Source organism: Crotalus tigris, unplaced genomic scaffold, assembly GCF_016545835.1.
Source record: "Crotalus tigris isolate CLP2741 ecotype Arizona unplaced genomic scaffold, ASM1654583v1 scf7180000018690.2240587, whole genome shotgun sequence".
In the NCBI taxonomy this organism is placed as follows: Eukaryota; Metazoa; Chordata; class Lepidosauria; order Squamata; family Viperidae; genus Crotalus; species Crotalus tigris.
Window position 1 is genome coordinate 1,391,988 of NW_024097149.1, and position 17,341 is coordinate 1,409,328.

General features: G+C 39.7%; 1 protein-coding gene across 1 annotated transcript in view; it reads right to left on the reverse strand.

Annotated features, from left to right (window-relative positions):
* GNB4 (G protein subunit beta 4) overlaps positions 1-17,341 on the reverse strand; it is a 32,115-nt gene continuing 14,774 nt past the window's right edge. Inside the window, exons 2-10 of the mRNA XM_039355442.1 lie at positions 13,227-13,336; positions 12,769-12,807; positions 12,061-12,167; positions 10,369-10,432; positions 8,396-8,558; positions 7,645-7,711; positions 7,353-7,554; positions 6,440-6,656; positions 1-5,184 (exon numbers count right to left, since the gene is read on the reverse strand). Coding sequence (XP_039211376.1) covers positions 5,078-5,184; positions 6,440-6,656; positions 7,353-7,554; positions 7,645-7,711; positions 8,396-8,558; positions 10,369-10,432; positions 12,061-12,167; positions 12,769-12,807; positions 13,227-13,283 — 1,023 coding nt within the window. The 5' untranslated portion in view covers positions 13,284-13,336 and the 3' untranslated portion in view covers positions 1-5,077. The remainder of the gene's footprint in view (positions 5,185-6,439; positions 6,657-7,352; positions 7,555-7,644; positions 7,712-8,395; positions 8,559-10,368; positions 10,433-12,060; positions 12,168-12,768; positions 12,808-13,226; positions 13,337-17,341) is intronic.

The window sequence follows — 17,341 nt, forward strand, 5'->3', positions numbered from 1 at the left end:
CCTAGTTAAAAGCGCTTGTTTATTGGTTACAATGTTAAGTCAGGCAACATTTTTCACTGAGACACTGTACAATTACAAAGGAAAGATTCATTAGGGGAAGAACTATAAACAATTCATAGCAAGTGTCCATTCCCCCCCCCTCCCTTCTCGCCACCCAACAGGGAAGTCTTTATACAACAGCACTAAGGAAAAAAAATGGCACAAATCTCTGTGTTTTTGTTTAATCAATTAGGATCAATAAAAGGATTTAAGATGTTCTGAACACACAATCCAAGAGGCAGTGCAGAATTCACTTGGTACCTGGAAATATTTTGGAAGGTTTTCTTCTAGAGAAGACAGTAGCAAGTGAAGGTTAAAAATAACCCTACCACACACTTCCTGGAACTGTTAACAGCAAAAGCACAAGACTGTCCATTTATGAAAACAAGTCAGACACAACTCCTTTGGGGAAGGAGGAAGAGGAGGCTAGGACCAACACAGAGATGTGCTACAGCAAGAAGGAAACAAAGAGAGCACCATTGTGTTGTAAAAATAAAGGCCTGAAATATCTAAGAAATCCCATATTGTTTAAAATCAAAGAAAGTCAGGCACATTTTTCAAAAAAAAAAAAATCTTATTTATTAATCATTTAGTTAACACTGTGAACAGACTCACCAGAACACCACTAAGAATTTTAACAGTCTTGCATGTATTTTACACAATCTTTATTTCACCAAAAGAAAAAGAAATAAAAATAAGACTTGCAATGCCTCAAATATGGAAGTAGTCTGAGTAGCAAGGGGGCCTAATTAAGAGGGGGAGGGAGGGCACAAGGACGCATGATTTTTTTTTCCAAAGGTCAGAAATTGCCACCTCGCGTTTCTAAGTAACAGTTGCAATCCCAAAGAAGTCCCGTGTCTCATCCATACCTGGAAGGGAGGCATCTTCCCTTTCAGCTGTGGCAAATGCTGCTCAGGAGCCCTTCCCCTCCCTTTCCCCCAAAAATAATGTTCAAGGGAGGAGGTGCAGTAAGAAGGGGGGCAAGGAGGAAGGAATAAAAGTTACGAGAATATCCAACAGTTCAGATATACATGCAGGACTTAAGAAATCTAGCTACCAGGGGGATTGGTTATATACAGATTGGTCAGGTAAGGAGCCCTATTGCAGAGGGAGGCACTATGTGACCTGGCTTGGCTCACTCCCTAATAAAGCCTACAGCACAGGTGTCCAACTTTGGCAACTTTAAAGACCTGTGGCCTTCAACTCCCAGAATTCTGGGAGTTGAAGTCCGCAGGTCTTAAAGTTGCCAAAGGCTGGACACCCCTGGCCTACAGTGCTTTCCGAATCACCATTGGGATGTTGGAGACACCACTTCTTTAAGTAACTGTACAATTCGTCTTTGAGGGCGCTATCCGTTCTAGGCGGTGCTACTTCAACTGGCAAAACTACGACAACCATTCAGTCTGATGGGTAAATAACAGCGGGTTACTCAATCATAAACTATAATCAGCACCAGAGACAAAAACTCTCATAGGAGGCAGGGAAATAGAGAAGGAACAGAAATCAAAATCATCAAGGGTCTTTTCGCTAGAACAGTATTCCCCCTAAATTGGACCTCAACTCCCAGGATTCTCAGCAGTGACTATGCTGGTTATGGAATTCTGGGTGTTGAAGTCCATATACCTGGAAATTGCCACGGTTGGGGAAACCCTGTGCTGTAGGACACGAATGGATAACCTATAAAGTCCAGGATAGTCAGGACCAAATATTTCAGGACGGGACCATCACTTTGCAGAGGCTTCAAGCCCCCCCCCCCCCCAAAAGCAGCAAAACAAACAAATGATCAGGTTGATCTTCCCCATTTAGAAGGAGAGTTAGGGAGGAAACTAAGTACCTTAAGGCTTTGTACTTTTGTTCCTTAACCCCTTCTGGTAAAAAAAAAAAAAAGTCTGAAATTTGAGCCCTGCCTCCTCCACAGATACAACAGCAGCTATAAATCCTCCAACTCCATGGGAGAGCAGGAAGAGAATGTACACCCCACCCAGACCCCACACGTTTGCCCAATCCCACTGCAGGAAATCCATTCAAACTCCAGTTTCATTTTATGCATTCCAGGCCAAGGTATTTTGGCAAATCGTATCGAAAAATCAATTAATTCCTACAATTTATACTGAAGACTTGGCGATACATCCAGCCACGTATTTATGCAAGCTGCTCTGCTCTGTAGGGGAATTATCCCTAAAATCCTATATGTGGTTACAAACTATTCCTGATGAAGTAGGATAATCGATACACTAAAGATGAGATGTCCAACTTTGGCAGCCTGGCTGACTGGGGAATTCTGGGAGTTAAAGTTTACAGCAGCAGGGGTCCTCAACCTTGGCAACTTTGACTTGTGGACTTCAACGCCCAGAATTCCTCAGCCAGCAAAGCAGTCATAAAAGGGCCAAGTTTGAAGACGTCTGGTCTACAGGTCTTAAAGTTGCCACGGTTGGACACCCCTGTACTAAAGTAATACAACTGAGACTGTATGATGGCTCCCAGCTTCTTTGGCAAACCGAACAATTCACTGCGCTGAATTATTTTGTGCTGAACATTTTTCCCCTAAAAGGGCAAATTTTTCTTACTCATGCAAGGCAATCTTAAGGCCCTTACAAAATATATATTGAATACCAAGGAGACAAGTAGTGGATTAAGGGTGAGTTAATCTGCAGAATGAAGAGCTGTATTACAACACTAGAAAAAAACTTACTAACTCCCTCGAGGTGAAATCCCATCAGTAGTATCAGGTGTGAAAAGAATGAACCATAGCAAAGATAGTAAAAAGCTGCACGTGTGTAACCTAACACGTGTTTACACGTCTCTCTGGATATTAAGTGATGATTCATGGACTGTTAGAGCTCCTACATCCAAAATGTTTGGCACATGCTTTGCCACTTTTGCCACCAGTAAAAAAAAGCTGGAATGCAGGATAAAAATTGGCCAAAGCTGAGAAAACAAATGGCACTGCAACAGAATATGTTTGAAAATATGAAGAACTACCAACCTATGTTTGGAAAGTGGAGATTTTAGGGGACATATAACATTGAATCCTTCCTCTACTGTCAAATCTGATTATTAATATAGAACTGAATCTACAACGCAGGCCAATCCATGAATACTTCAGAAGAATCAGATCCACTTCATACCTGCTACAAGTACAGACAGCAAGAAAACTAATTTCGAGGATTTTTTCTAAAGCACGTCTTCAGCTACCCCTCTGTATATGTATGAGAACAGGACAATTCCTATGGCCAATTATTAGATGACCTTCACTCCAAAATTTAAAAAGCCAAACAGCAGGATCCTACAATGCTTGCTGCTCCAGAGAAGACTGAAGCCATGGCGAGGCATGGGAAGTCTTTCCAAATGGGATCTGTTTTAAGGGAAAGAGGAAGACTGGGGAAGTTAAGTTCATTTGTTAACGTTTCCCCGAGACTTACAAACACAAAAGCTTAAAAAAAAAAGACAGTTTAGTTTTCTGGAATGTCTAGGTGAACGCGCCCTGTCCCTTGGCACAGCAGCTATTAAAATGAGCATTCTGCACTTCTTGTAGTCAGTGGGTGACTGGCTTTACTGAAGTCTGAAGCAGCTCATTAAAAATCGATGTGACATATGCCAGCGTAGTCTTTTTCTCAACCTTGGCAACTTTAGGATGCCTGGATTTCAACTCCCAGAATTCCCCGGCTGGCAAGCTTGACGGCTGGGGAATTCTGGGAGTTGAAATCCAGGCATTCTTAAGTTGCCAAGGTTGAGAAAGACTGTCAAGAGTCTTTACGCAATACGAATGCGGTATTAAAGAGTCTTCGTGCAGTGAATGCAGATTTCAAGAGAAACACTGTGCTGGAGTCTTAAAGAGGCAACCATAACACTTCCCCGCCGCATACGCAAGAGTCATTCGAGAGAAAACTTTTTTCTACCTGGAATATATAAAGTAGAATTATAATGTGTGGATGCACTCAGAATATGCCCCACCTACATTTGGAGTGATACGGTTCAATTTCTTTGCTGGAAATTGGAAGCAGCCCCACATTCAATCTTAAGCTAGACAATACGTTTACAGAAGAGGAGAAATATCTCATTTACAACTATTCAATCCCCACAAAAATACATCCATCAAACACTGTCTCAAGCAAATACCTATCTTTCAATTTCCTGGCCCTAAAATCTCATTAGAGGCTGTTAGAAGGAAGCTTAAAATCTAAATCCTTAAAACATTTCAGTCCTTATATTTGAAGGATGCATCCGATCCTCTGTTTAACTCTGTGGTGATCAGAGCCCCTTGGCTTCTAATAGATTATCTGGGATCTGCTACCGCTAAGGAGAGAAAAAAAAATCACGGAGCAAGAAAGGAGCTAAACGTCACAAGAGTTATTAAGGGATTTCCTTTTTTGTTTGTTTGTTTGTTTGTTTTGTTTTATACAGACACTCTGTTATAAAATTTCACAAACAGCTCATGAACTTCACACTTTATCTACAGTAAATTCACGAAGAGGGGAAAAATTATAACAGCAGACCAGCCGATCCACCGTGGAACTCAGAAGATACATCTTAGGTTAAACGTAGTGCTATATAAATGCAGTTTCTTTTTTTTAAAAAAAAAATCGCAAACATCGTTCCTTTACTTACAGACAAAATGTTACATGATTGGCTGCTATGTGTATATTCAATTATGTACAAAAAGGTACAGAATTAGCAGGACTGGGGCACAAGCAGAAATCCCTTCAGGGCAAATGTAGCCGAACGAAATGCTAACTGACTGGCTTTTTTTTTTTTTTTTTTTTAGCTTTGCTCACCCCAAACACATGTCCTGCCCTCTTCTCTTTTTCCTTGAAAGAAAAGTCACTGATTTCTCCCATCTACCACTTCTTCATTCTTTTTGTGTGTTTAAACTTCATTTACAGAAAGCCTACTTATGCAATCGTCAGCAAGTAGAAAAACTTCACCTGTAAATACAAAGTAGAAATGTTATTTCACAGCAAGAGGCTGCAGCATTGCTCTCTCCAGATCTCAATGGAGAAGGTGTGCGTGTCTATTGGTGGAGGTGTCAAATGCCTCGTTAATTCCAGATTCTGAGAAAGCTGTCCCAAGATCCTGTAGCCACTGCCATGCCATCGTCAGTCACCCCTAAGCAGCTGACTCGGTTGTCGTGACCAGCAAGAACACCTGAAGGGTCAAAGAGCACCGTATTTAATCAAATGGCCCTCAACAATCTCCTCTTCAGAAACAGAGTCACCATTCTCATGTTCTCAAATGCATTTATATCTCAAGTTTTCAGAAATATGTTCTCACATAAAATGCCTTAACAAGAGGACAGGGAATGGATTGAAGTATCAAAAAAGAAAAAAAAATCTACACAAGAACAGTTGACTTCAGTTGTGAAAATCGAGGCAAGGTTGAAACACTTGTGTAACAAATGTGTAACTTTTTTTCCTTTAAAAAAAGTAAAGGTTTCCCTTGGCCAGTCCTGTCAGACTCTAAGGCAGTGGTTCTCAACCTTTTTAATGCCGCGACCCCCAACTGGTCGTAAGTCGAGGACTATTCAACCGGTCGTAAGTCGAGGACTACTCAACTGGTGCAGCACCGTTTGCAGAATGGGACTTTTGGCGGGCTCAGCAGGGCAGAGGCAGCCTGGACAATTCCTATTGGCTTTTGAAAGCCAATAGAATTAGACTCTATTCAAGAGGGTCTATTCTATTGCCTTTCAAAAGCCAATAGAATAAAAGGGAGTAGCACAGCTAAGGAAAAGGAGAAAAAAATGGCGGACTGCATTGTTTGGTGACCCCCATGAAATGATCGTTCGACCCCAAATGGGGTCACGACCTACAGGTTGAGAACCGCTGCTCTAAGGGGTGGTGCTCATCTGTTTCCTAGGCAAGGAACCAGCATTGTCTGAAGAAATTTCTGTGGTCATGTGGCCAGCAAGTCTATACACTGAGGCACAGGGAGCACTCTTAGCTTCCCATCAAGGTGATACTTATTTATCTACTTGATTTTGCATGCTTTCAAACTGCTAGATGGGCAGGAGCTGGGGCAAGTAACAGGAGCTCACCCCGTTGCATTGTACTCTTGAACCTGGACTGTCCGCTTTCTAGCTCCTTTAACCGCTGAGCCATCACATTCTCCATTTTTTTAAAAAAAAAAAAACCTTCACTAAAGATGAAAGATGCCAAGTATGCATAAACAGAAGGGACTTCCAGAGGGGAAGGGCCATGATTGGATAAAGTCTGAGGCATGCTGATCAACCCAGCTATACTTAAAGACAACTCTTCAAGAAAACTGTTTAACAACAGATCAAAAACCAGGACTCAGCTTAACAATGAATTTGTGTGCCACATAACTGGCACCCCATGGAGCAGTCACAAGCAAGAGGTCAATGCACTTAAATCTGGCTCCTATTAACCTATTGGCTTTAACTCACCTGCACGTTCGCCCTTCAGGGTATCCCAAACATTGCAGTTGAAATCGTCGTAGCCTGCCAAAAAGAGACGTCCGCTCTTTGAGAAAGCTACAGAAGTGATCCCACAGATGATGTTATCGTGAGAATATAACATGAGCTCCTGGTCTGCACGAAGATCAAAGAGTCGACAGGTAGCATCATCTGAACCAGTGGCAAAGGCATGGCCGCTTGGGAAGAACTGTGAAATGCAACAAGAATATGAAAAATGCAGACGGAGGAGGGGAAAACAGGGAGAAAGCAGGGAGAAGGAAAGAGGTTGATTCTGGAATCATATGCTAACATTCAAAGTTCACTTACTAATATCTGTGCTCAAAATAAGATTGGAACAGCACCTTGCATGATACCTGAAGCTTTAAATTTGCCTGAAATCTTAATGTACTTAAACATTTGCGAAGTCCTTTACTCTTCATCAGCAAATTAAGACAGTTCTCTCAAATAACAGAACAATTAACCATCTAAAACAGAGTTTCCCAATCTTGGCCACTTGAAGCTGTGTGGATGTCAACTCCCAGAATTCCCCAGTCAGGAAGGAATTCTGGGAGTTGAAGTCCACACACAGCTTCGAGGGGCCAGTGTAGAGAAACACTGCTCTAAAACGTTAAAGAGATTGTGTGGATGATGCGTGATGCACCCTGAGATACCTGCCCCCCCCCCCCAAATTGCACACACTTCTAGCTCCGCTAACTCTTCTGCTGAACTAATTATCCCTAAGAAACCCTTGGCCTATGAAAACTTGGCTTCCACAGATGGAAGAGATGAAAAGCATTTCCACTGATGGAAAATCCAAAACAGTCTAGCAGATGTAGAGGAGAAGTAGCTAGTGCGTGCGTAGAAGCATCTATATTCGCGTATATTCATGAGCACAGTCACTTACACAAACTGCATTAATGTCAGATACGTGTCCCATGAATGACTGCCTGCACATCCCATCTCGGATGTCCCAGAGCTTGGAGGAGGCATCACAGGCACCCGAAACAAAAGTGCTCATGTCTGGGCTTAAAGAGAGACTCATGACATCGCCGGTATGTCCAGTAAACGCAGTAGTCTGCTGGCCCGTCTCGATATCCCACAGAGCACTGCAAGTGAAGTAAAAGTATTTGAATTCGGAAGCTTAAATAATCAACATGGGGAGCTCATTAAAAAAATAAAAGTTACAAGATACTCACCAGGTAGTGTCTCCAGAGCTTGTAATTATTTGGTTATCATCTAGAAAGCGACAACAGGACAAGTACCCTAAAAAGAGAACAGTAGCAAAATGGCTGTTTCAAACGGCAACTCAAATTAAGTCCAGAATTCCGCTTCCTTCCAGCCTTTATTAAAAACATTTTTATTACAGTACTTAAAACTACAAATGTCTAAAGTCAGAGGAACAATCTCAAGATCTGGGGAAAGCTGAGTCAGTGAACAGATTGGAAATGGGATGGCCCAGTGGCATCTAACTCAAATAAACAAATAAAAATAACATAATAAAAATAAAATAATAAAATTAATAAAATAAAACAATAAATAGCTAGCTAGCTAACTGCCAGCCATAAATGTTTATAACACTTATGAAGTTAATTTGCTGGATGCTTAATAATAAACATTTTTAAATTGTTTGGACAGGACATAAAAAGCAGCAAATGACATATGTGCAAATATTACAAAAAAAAAAAAAACCCCAACAACAAGCCCAATATCCATAATAGTTATTTAACACAGAATCATTGGACCAAATTCTATATTAGTAAATGCCACTTGTTTATTTGGAAAAATATTCCTATTAAAAGCAATTCCAGAAAGGTAAAATATGCAATTATTTTTTTCCAACTTGACTCCCTTGCTTTTAGAAGACAAGAGAAAGTTACGTGTATTACAGTTTCATTAAAAATAATGGAGAAAAAACAAACAAACAAAAAGAAGCAGAAGGCAGCTGACCGGTATGGCCGGGTAGTTCTCTGCTCACTCGTACGTTGCCCTCCCTTGTCTTCAGATTGTAGATAGAACAGATGTTGTCTAATCCACCACAAGCGACATAATTGCCAGATGGTGCATACGCACAGGTCATTACCCAGGAAGACCGCAAAGGAATAGCATGCATCTTTAAAAGTAAAATTGGAAAAAAGAAAAAGCACTATGAGTTGTCCCCTTCAAAAATCAGATGCAAAAAACTGGTGCAGATCATTAACTGATGCTATGAGAACTACCATCGCGCAGGGAGCAGCAGATACAAATAATTCTTAAGTTACAACCGTAATGGTCAGGTTCCATTACAGCCGTAAATCGGGTCACTCACGGTTTTTGCAGCAGCCATTAAGCAAACACTGCAGGGGCTTGCCAAAAACAAAGTAAATTTTTGTGTTCGGCAAAACTATAGAACTTCAAATCTAGGTCATAAGCACCCATCAAGGCCGGTCCATCCTGATTGTCACTAAGCGACTGATTTTAAGTTGAGGACAATCTGCAATTAACTAAACCTTTGCTCTCAATAATGTGTGGGGAGTAGCGTTACAAAATCAATACAGAACTTTCCTTCAAAATGTAATATTCCAGCCCAGTTTCCAGAAAGAGCTCTGATCTGCTCCAAGCTAAGCCAAGTTGTCATTTTTGCAGAAGGTTCTCACAATGGCATTGAACAAATAGTAGAGCAGTTTAATGAGTTAAAAATACCAACTGACGTTGCTACCAATTTTGAAGAGGGGAAACAATACATTCTGCAAATAGCAAAACCTCCTATGGCAAAATTACCTATGTTTTTTTTTAAAAAAAAAAACATTCTCATAATGTCCAGTGGCTTTCTGATATGGTAAGAATATTTCATTAATCTCATACTATCCCAGGGTCTTCAAATGAGTATAAGAAAAAAAATAAATAACTGGTTAATCACAAAATGTCTCATGAGAATGACCGACCTCCCCAGGACTTGTCTCAATCCTATTTTACTTGCCAGATCCCAGGTCTCATTTTACTGGTTCTGGAGAGGATTAAAAAAGGTGAGCAAACTCTACACTGAAATGACACTGAATGATTCAGTTGAAAATATATTAAGAGATTATGGCACAGCTACTATTGCCCACTATTAAATGAACACCAAGATAGCTGTCAAGAACAGTTTAGTGAATAACAGAGTTGGAAGGGACCTTGGAGGTTTTCTAGTCCAACCCCCTGCTCAGGCAGGAAACCTTATACCAGGGGTAGGCAACCTCAGCTCTTTATGACTCATGGATTTCAACTCCCAGCATAGCTGGCTCAGGAATTCTGGGAGTTGAAGTCCATGAGTCATAAAAGAGCCGAGGTTGCCTACCCCTGCCTTATACCGTTTCAGACAAACGGCTGTCCAATGTGTGTTACTGTGATCTCAGCAAGTGACTTGAAATGTGTTCAGTACCTTCGACAATGCTGAACTTCAAGCCATCAATTCCCAACTTCTTATATTTTTATAAGAAAAAGTCTATCTGGAGAAAGAATGACTTGTGGAAAGCATCTGTTAATTAATTGACCAAGATCGGCCACCTTCCAGGCCTTGGTTGACTGCTCTCTAGGGCAGTTTTTTTGCTTTCCTTGTGAACAACTTAAACACCTCAAAGTACTTCAATACACATTTCAACATACATCCAGCATATTGTATCCCCATGTGTTTGAGCCAGAATTTTTAAGATTAATGAAACAGAATATTCGACACTATGCTTGAGAAAACAACAGACTTGTACTTCCAAACACAGAAAAAATAATAACAAGACAAGAAATTGTATTGAAATCTGAAAACCATCAAGCCAATAAAGAGGTATGGATGGGGGACAGAAAAAGTAAAGAATCTTAAATATTAGTAATGGAATCTAAAATGAAGCCCATCAGCAAGAGACACATAAACTGTCCAAACTGAACATTATTAAATAAATAAATAACTATACCTTGTTTGTTGTATAACTATCCCAAATAATTAATTTTCCATCTTGGGAAGCACTCACTAGTAACCTAAAGATAATAGTAAAATAAAACAAAGAAAAAAATACAACCAAAGCATGTATTAATATGTTAATCTGGCTTCTCCCTCTTCATGGTTTCAAAATTGAAAGTTCAAAGCCAAATTCCTGTGCATTCTCTAGGACCCTAATTTCCCTTTTTCTACTTGCGAACCACACAGCTTAGGGCCCAAGCAAAAGATATTAGGGCCACACGTTGAAAAGTTAGTTCTTCTATGAAATCCTGGACTACTCTTCCCCAACCGGATGCTAAACATCATGGCATGGGTCCAGGTTATCTGAAGAACTATCTCAGCCCCATGGGATTGGCCTGTCCTACTCAAGCTGGCACAAGGGGCTTGCTGTGGACCCCATCGATCAAGGAATTCAGCTGGCGAAGTCCAGGAAAAGAGCCTTTTCTGCCATGGCTCCTGGAACATTGTGCCATCCCAGGTGAAATCAGCAACTATTCTTTTGGCTTTCTGAAAGGATCTGAAGATTTGGCTCTGCCAATTGGCCTGAGGCTCAATGGGGCCATGTCAGAGATAAAACCCCATCTCCTCCCTATAGGCATCTCGCTTTCTTTCTTCCCACCTTGTCAATTTTAAACCACTTTTAGTATTCCTATTTATAGTTTTAATGTGTCATATTGCTGTTTTTATTGATTGTAAGCCACGTAGAGTCATCTCTAGGTGAGATGGGCAGCTCATAAGTTTAATAAGTATCATTGGCTTTGAGTTGCAATCTACCCGAACTGGAGAACATCAAGATGAAACTGCCGGTGTATAGGATTAAAACCCAGATAAACTGACAATGAGATGAGAAATCAGGAAGACGACCCTCTAATATTATACACTGTTGGTGAAGAGTGACTAGCCCAACAGAAGATAAATAGGTTCATCCTATTCATTGTAATAGTACCATGTGTATGCTTCCTCCTTTTATTTTATTCAGTTACCTGGAAGAAAGGGAAGCAAGTTCAGACTGGATAAGCCTACTTTCCTCCATCACTATTTGACTGTTTTAAGGAAAGGAAAAACACTAAGAATTTTATTTATACTGAATGTAAATGAGCAGTTTCCCAGGAAATGACTGAGGCAGCTCCACCTACATAAAATTTCCAATCTATTTTATATGGGGTGCTAAAATATGCAGGAGAACCCTGAACAATAAAAATTCTCAATATATACAGCTTAAATCTTAAAAATAAGGAACAAATTCTTTCCCATCTGCCTAAAATAAGGAATCATTACTATAAATTTCTGAAGTTCTGTTTTAAATGTTAATCTTCTAAATACTGTTTCAGTTCATAAAATATGTTACTGTAAATATATATGCATGCTCTTTTTTTTTAACAAAAGCTATTTTAGGAACAAAATATAATATTTTTAAACACTAAAATCTAATGTCTCAGAGTCAAATCCCAAATACAGCAAATATATTTTCAAATTACAGGTTTTTTTTTTAAAGCTTTGAGTATGTTCCCAAGAATCTACATTTATTTTTGCTTAAGAGAACTTTGTTTCCATATTAACAGCCTGTTTTTTTTCCTCCCAATGAAACTGTTCATATGACCAAGAAACAAACAACGCCTTTAAAAAAAAAACCTCTATTTTGCCCATCTAAAGTATTCATACAAACCTTGAATCAGATCCCCAATGCATAGCATAAATTTTGGCTAAATGACCTCTCAAGGTACGCCTTGTACGCATCTGGATTCGACCCACTGAGTCAAGACTGGTGGTGATCTGAGAGAAAGAGAAAGACACTTTTCAAAACCTTCTCCTGGACAGCATAAAATATATGACAACAGAATATAAGAAATAACTTAATAATGCTAAGTCATTTCTTATATTTGTCATGTACAATTTCTTTATATGAAAAGACTGCTGGTGCTAAGTTATAGTATCATAATTTTGGGATTTTGCACAACATACAAACCCATTCTTTGTGACTTAGTATAATATTCAAATCTGGCCAATTACAGATGGTTCCATAAACCGTGATTTTAAAAATAGGGTTTAATGTACTCAAATGGAACAAAGCTTGAGCAAGGGGTTACAACCAATACACAAGTCCAAGAAGGCATGACTGCTATTTTGGTTTACTGATTTCTTTTTTAAGCCCCTTTAAACTATTGCAGAAACATACTAGCAGATCTTCAGAGTCAATGTCAAATAGAGATCAAAACCTTTTTCTTTTCCTAACAAGGAAGAGAGACATAAGACAAGGAACTTCTGCTAAACTGCAGACTCCGCACATCCATTTTAGATGCTGTAATTGCCTTATAGCTGTTAGCTGTTTTAGAAAAAGAAGCAGAGCAGGAAGGAAAAGTAAATGGCAACCCACCTGAGCAAGAGTTGTGTCGCTACATGCTTTTCTTGCATCCTTTAAAAGAAAATTTAAAGTATTACTTTACATAACAATAGCTGGAATGAGTTTTGCATCCTTACCAAATTACTGTGTTCATTAAGGGGGGGGGGAGATTCATTCTGGCAGGCTATGTCTGGCAAGTAGCAAACCAATAGGCAAAAGGCTCACATACTTAACACTCCCTGGCTGCAAATACCACAAAAAGAATGAATAAGATTTCAGAAATCAATCCTGACCCCAAGGATCCATCCAATGGGGGCTCTCTGAAAGAGGCCCAGCACTGTGCCCCGAAGCCTCGTTCAAGACTCCTTCATCCATCCGGTGACAATATCATACCAGGAGAAAACTACACAGGGGCAGATAAAATGTCCCCCTTTCTCTTCACAAAAAGATCTCCTTGGGTTACCATGAAATACGTTAGAAAGACATCTTACTCTGATTTGATTCCGGAGCTGTTCTGCCTCCTGCCGTAATTGTTCCAGTTCACTCATTCTCTTGAATGGGTCTCTTTTCGCCTCTTACAGTACAAGTGATGAGAAATCTGCTAAAAACAATTTACAGAAACCACTTGAATTGTTTGCCTGTAATTAACAACATCAACATTTACAATTTACAGCCATCCCATCATTATTCCATTCTTCTCAGGACTACATATAGCCCCCAAGTGCCTGGAGTAGAGATTCCAGGGTTTTCCAAAAGTTGCAGCATAACTAGACATTAATGATTGACAATGGCAACATTCTAAAATATATGGAGTTAAATCATATTAATTGTATTTCGTTCATTTAAATGTATTTTAATTTAAAATCTAATTTTGGAATTTTTCTTGGCCCCACCAATTTGTCTTTTCCTCCCCTAGTTTTCTAGTGTGAACCCAGTACATTAACAGCTTGAAAAAAGTCATGCACTCTGAAAATCTTACCAAAATACTCTACTATGGAATTATAGAACACATTTAAAGAGCTTCAACCATGTCTCTGTGTGTTTGTATGTGTGAGTCTCAGCATCATCCTTTAAAAGAAAGCAAGTATGGGCCCTCACGGGGGGGTGGGGGTGTTAGAAACTTAGATAAACAGAAAATCTGGACTACCTTCATGTTACCTCAGAATGCTAATTTTAATGCGGTGCAACATTTCAGAAAGGATGAGAATAAAAGGAAATACAAGAAAACAATTTCCTCCTTATTTTAAAGAAAGTACCTGAAATACTTTCTGATTTAAAAAAAAAAGATGATTGACTGCAGAAATGCCCATTGTGGGGGACTTATAGGACCCTAAAGGCATGCATTATCTGAACATGAAATGTCTCAGAGTAAGTGAATGAGGAATATTCATAACACCGTGATCTATGCAGATAGATTTTGCTTACTGACTGCTTTGGTAGCAACAATTCAAAGAAGCAATCTCTTCCTTTTATGCTTGGTGCAGCACTTCCCCAAAAGATGCTAACCTCCCAGTTAAAAAACTCAGTAACTGACAAGACAGGCATGGGGAATGGTCTATAGTGGAGTGTGTGCGCGCAAATCTCTTTGTGTTCAGTGTGAGAAGCTGGAGTTGCAGAGGCTGGCAATTTGGAAGTTCAGAGCAGTGCAGCATCTTTGAGATAACCTCCAGGAAAATCAAAGAAGAGTTATCTGACCACTTGGTGGAGATGGAAATGTGGCTGGACTTGTGGGCTTGAGGATGCTGCTTTTAACTGGAGTTGCAATAGAGGCTTCAAGCAAACTGCAGGCTCATCCCTAATCAGCTGCTTAGTGGTGGGTAAGGACTTTTTACCATGCCTTGTGGACTGATAAAAAAAACAAAATACTGGATGCAAACCCATACATAATGCCAAAGATACTGCAGACTATCATTATGATGAAATCAAAAAATTTTCTATTGGGTTTTATGAATGTCGAGCCAAAAAAGCAATATGAAAAATTAACATTGTAAAAGTAATTGTAGAAGATTATTTTATGCACAAAGGGGGAGAGCAAGTCAATCACCTCAGTGGAAGACTGAATTATAAAATTGACTGAACTTGTGGAAATGGGGAAGTTGACCAGTTTGGTCGGGGGGGGGGGGGAAATGGGTCATGGACTTTTATGGACTTTTTCTTGAAAGAAGATTGAATTGACGATTTCTGGGTTTGGAAATTAAAAAGGAACAAAAAAGAAGGGGAAATAAAATGGCAATTACTCAATAGAAAGAAGGGTGAAAGGAATTAACTGTTTTCATTTTCTTTATTCTTTCTTAATCCTTTTTTGTTTGTTTGTTTGGTATTATTGCAGTGCTCAGGATCTAAAGGTTCTTTTGCAACATGAGGATAGCAGCAGTTTGGGCAGGGTTCCCAGACAGCAACAGTAATGGAGATGGAAATGTGGCTGGACTTGTGGGCTTGAGGATGCTGCTTTTAACTGGAGTTGCAATAGAGGCTTCAAGCAAACTGCAGGCTCATCCCTAATCAGCTGCTTAGTGGTGGGTAAGGACTTTTTACCATGCCTTGTGGACTGATAAAAAAAACAAAATACTGGATGCAAACCCATACATAATGCCAAAGATACTGCAGACTATCATTATGATGAAATCAAAAAATTTTCTATTGGGTTTTATGAATGTCGAGCCAAAAAAGCAATATGAAAAATTAACATTGTAAAAGTAATTGTAGAAGATTATTTTATGCACAAAGGGGGAGAGCAAGTCAATCACCTCAGTGGAAGACTGAATTATAAAATTGACTGAACTTGTGGAAATGGGGAAGTTGACCAGTTTGGTCGGGGGGGGGGGGGGGGAAATGGGTCATGGACTTTTTCTTGAAAGAAGATTGAATTGACGATTTCTGGGTTTGGAAATTAAAAAGGAACAAAAAAGAAGGGGAAATAAAATGGCAATTACTCAATAGAAAGAAGGGTGAAAGGAATTAACTGTTTTCATTTTCTTTATTCTTTCTTAATCCTTTTTTGTTTGTTTGTTTGGTATTATTGCAGTGCTCAGGATCTAAAGGTTCTTTTGCAACATGAGGATAGCAGCAGTTTGGGCAGGGTTCCCAGACAGCAACAGTAATGACGGCTATAAGGATGGAGCTGTGATTGGATTCTTGGGCTACAGCAGGACTCTACTAGTAGCAGGATGTTGCTTATCTGATTGTTGGGGAGCTGCTATTCTTCTGGTTTGGATATGGGATGGTAGCTGTGTTTTATATCCCTTCTTGCTGTAAGTCTCCCAGGAGGCTGACACGGCAGGGGCTGGTTCCTCGCTGTTTCTAGACGACCTTGTGGAGCTAAGACTGAGTATGTTTCAACATAGATGGCCACCACAAAATTGTACATTGGCTCCCGGGCGGCCAGGGCCAGGGTCAAGGCAGCGGGGGCCGTTCCCTCACTGTTTCCAGGATGGCTTCGCGGGCCACATGAAACCACGTCACGGGTCGCATCTGGCCCCCGGGCCTTGTGTTTGACATGTCTGATATAAATTGTCTTATTTCTCACCTTCACAACAAGACAAGACACCAAGGACTAAAAATTATTCAAATAAAGATAACATGATATAGTACTTGCAATGGAGTTTAAACCAACTTTTGCTCCTGTATAAAGAAATCTAGATTTCTCCAAACATCCAGAGACACCCAAGTTATTCTGACATCAATCACAGCAAATACAAATACATAAAATGTGTTTATAAAATGCTTTTTAAAGTTAAAATGTCTAGCCACATGCATAGAATTTTACCTATCCAGCGATATGTTTTTAAAGACATTCTTTATTGGTCAGCAGAGACCAAGTCTCCTCTTTCTATCTTGGACTTCTGAATCAATGAAAGTCCCTGGATAGTCATGAGAGAGTTTAGGTTCAGACAAGAGCATTTAGAAACCAAAATATTTCTCTCCACACTATAGAACAAAGGATTCTACCACCTTTCAGCAATTATCAAGACCAAGGGCAATTCCATTATTCATCAATTCTTGAAGTATAATTTACATTTGTAGAATTATTAGGTTTTCAAGACTCACTTACTCTTTTAGATGTCTTAGAATTAGACATCTACAAAAAAAGAGAGCCTTATTTACAGGTCATTTGAAGTGCATCTGAACTCTTATCACTTACCATTAACCATAGCCAGTCGTTTTGTTTTAATTCAAAGGATCAGGCTGAAAACACCTAACCAAATGCTACACACCCTCTTTACTATGAATGTTTACCCCTGGTAATGATGGCTGCCTAGATTACAAATGCCTCAACATTGCTTCTCATTGGGAAAATGTCAGAGAAATCTTTTGCTGTTTGGCAAAGCCTTTGTTTCTCCAAAAATAAATACAGGAAACAGGCCTAGGTGTGTCCTTGATCTTTAAGGTTGAAGATATTGTGCACATTTTCAAAGGGCTCTGCAGCAACGTGCCTCCACTGCAGCTAGACAACAAAATACAGGAAGCTGTGGCCCAGAAGGCAAGATTCAACCTAGAGCTTGACTCCCAATTCGACTCCAATAATTTTAGAGGCTCCCAACTTTTGAATACAAAACCAAACTTCCCTTTAAAAAAAATCTACATTTTACATAGCTTCCCTTCATCT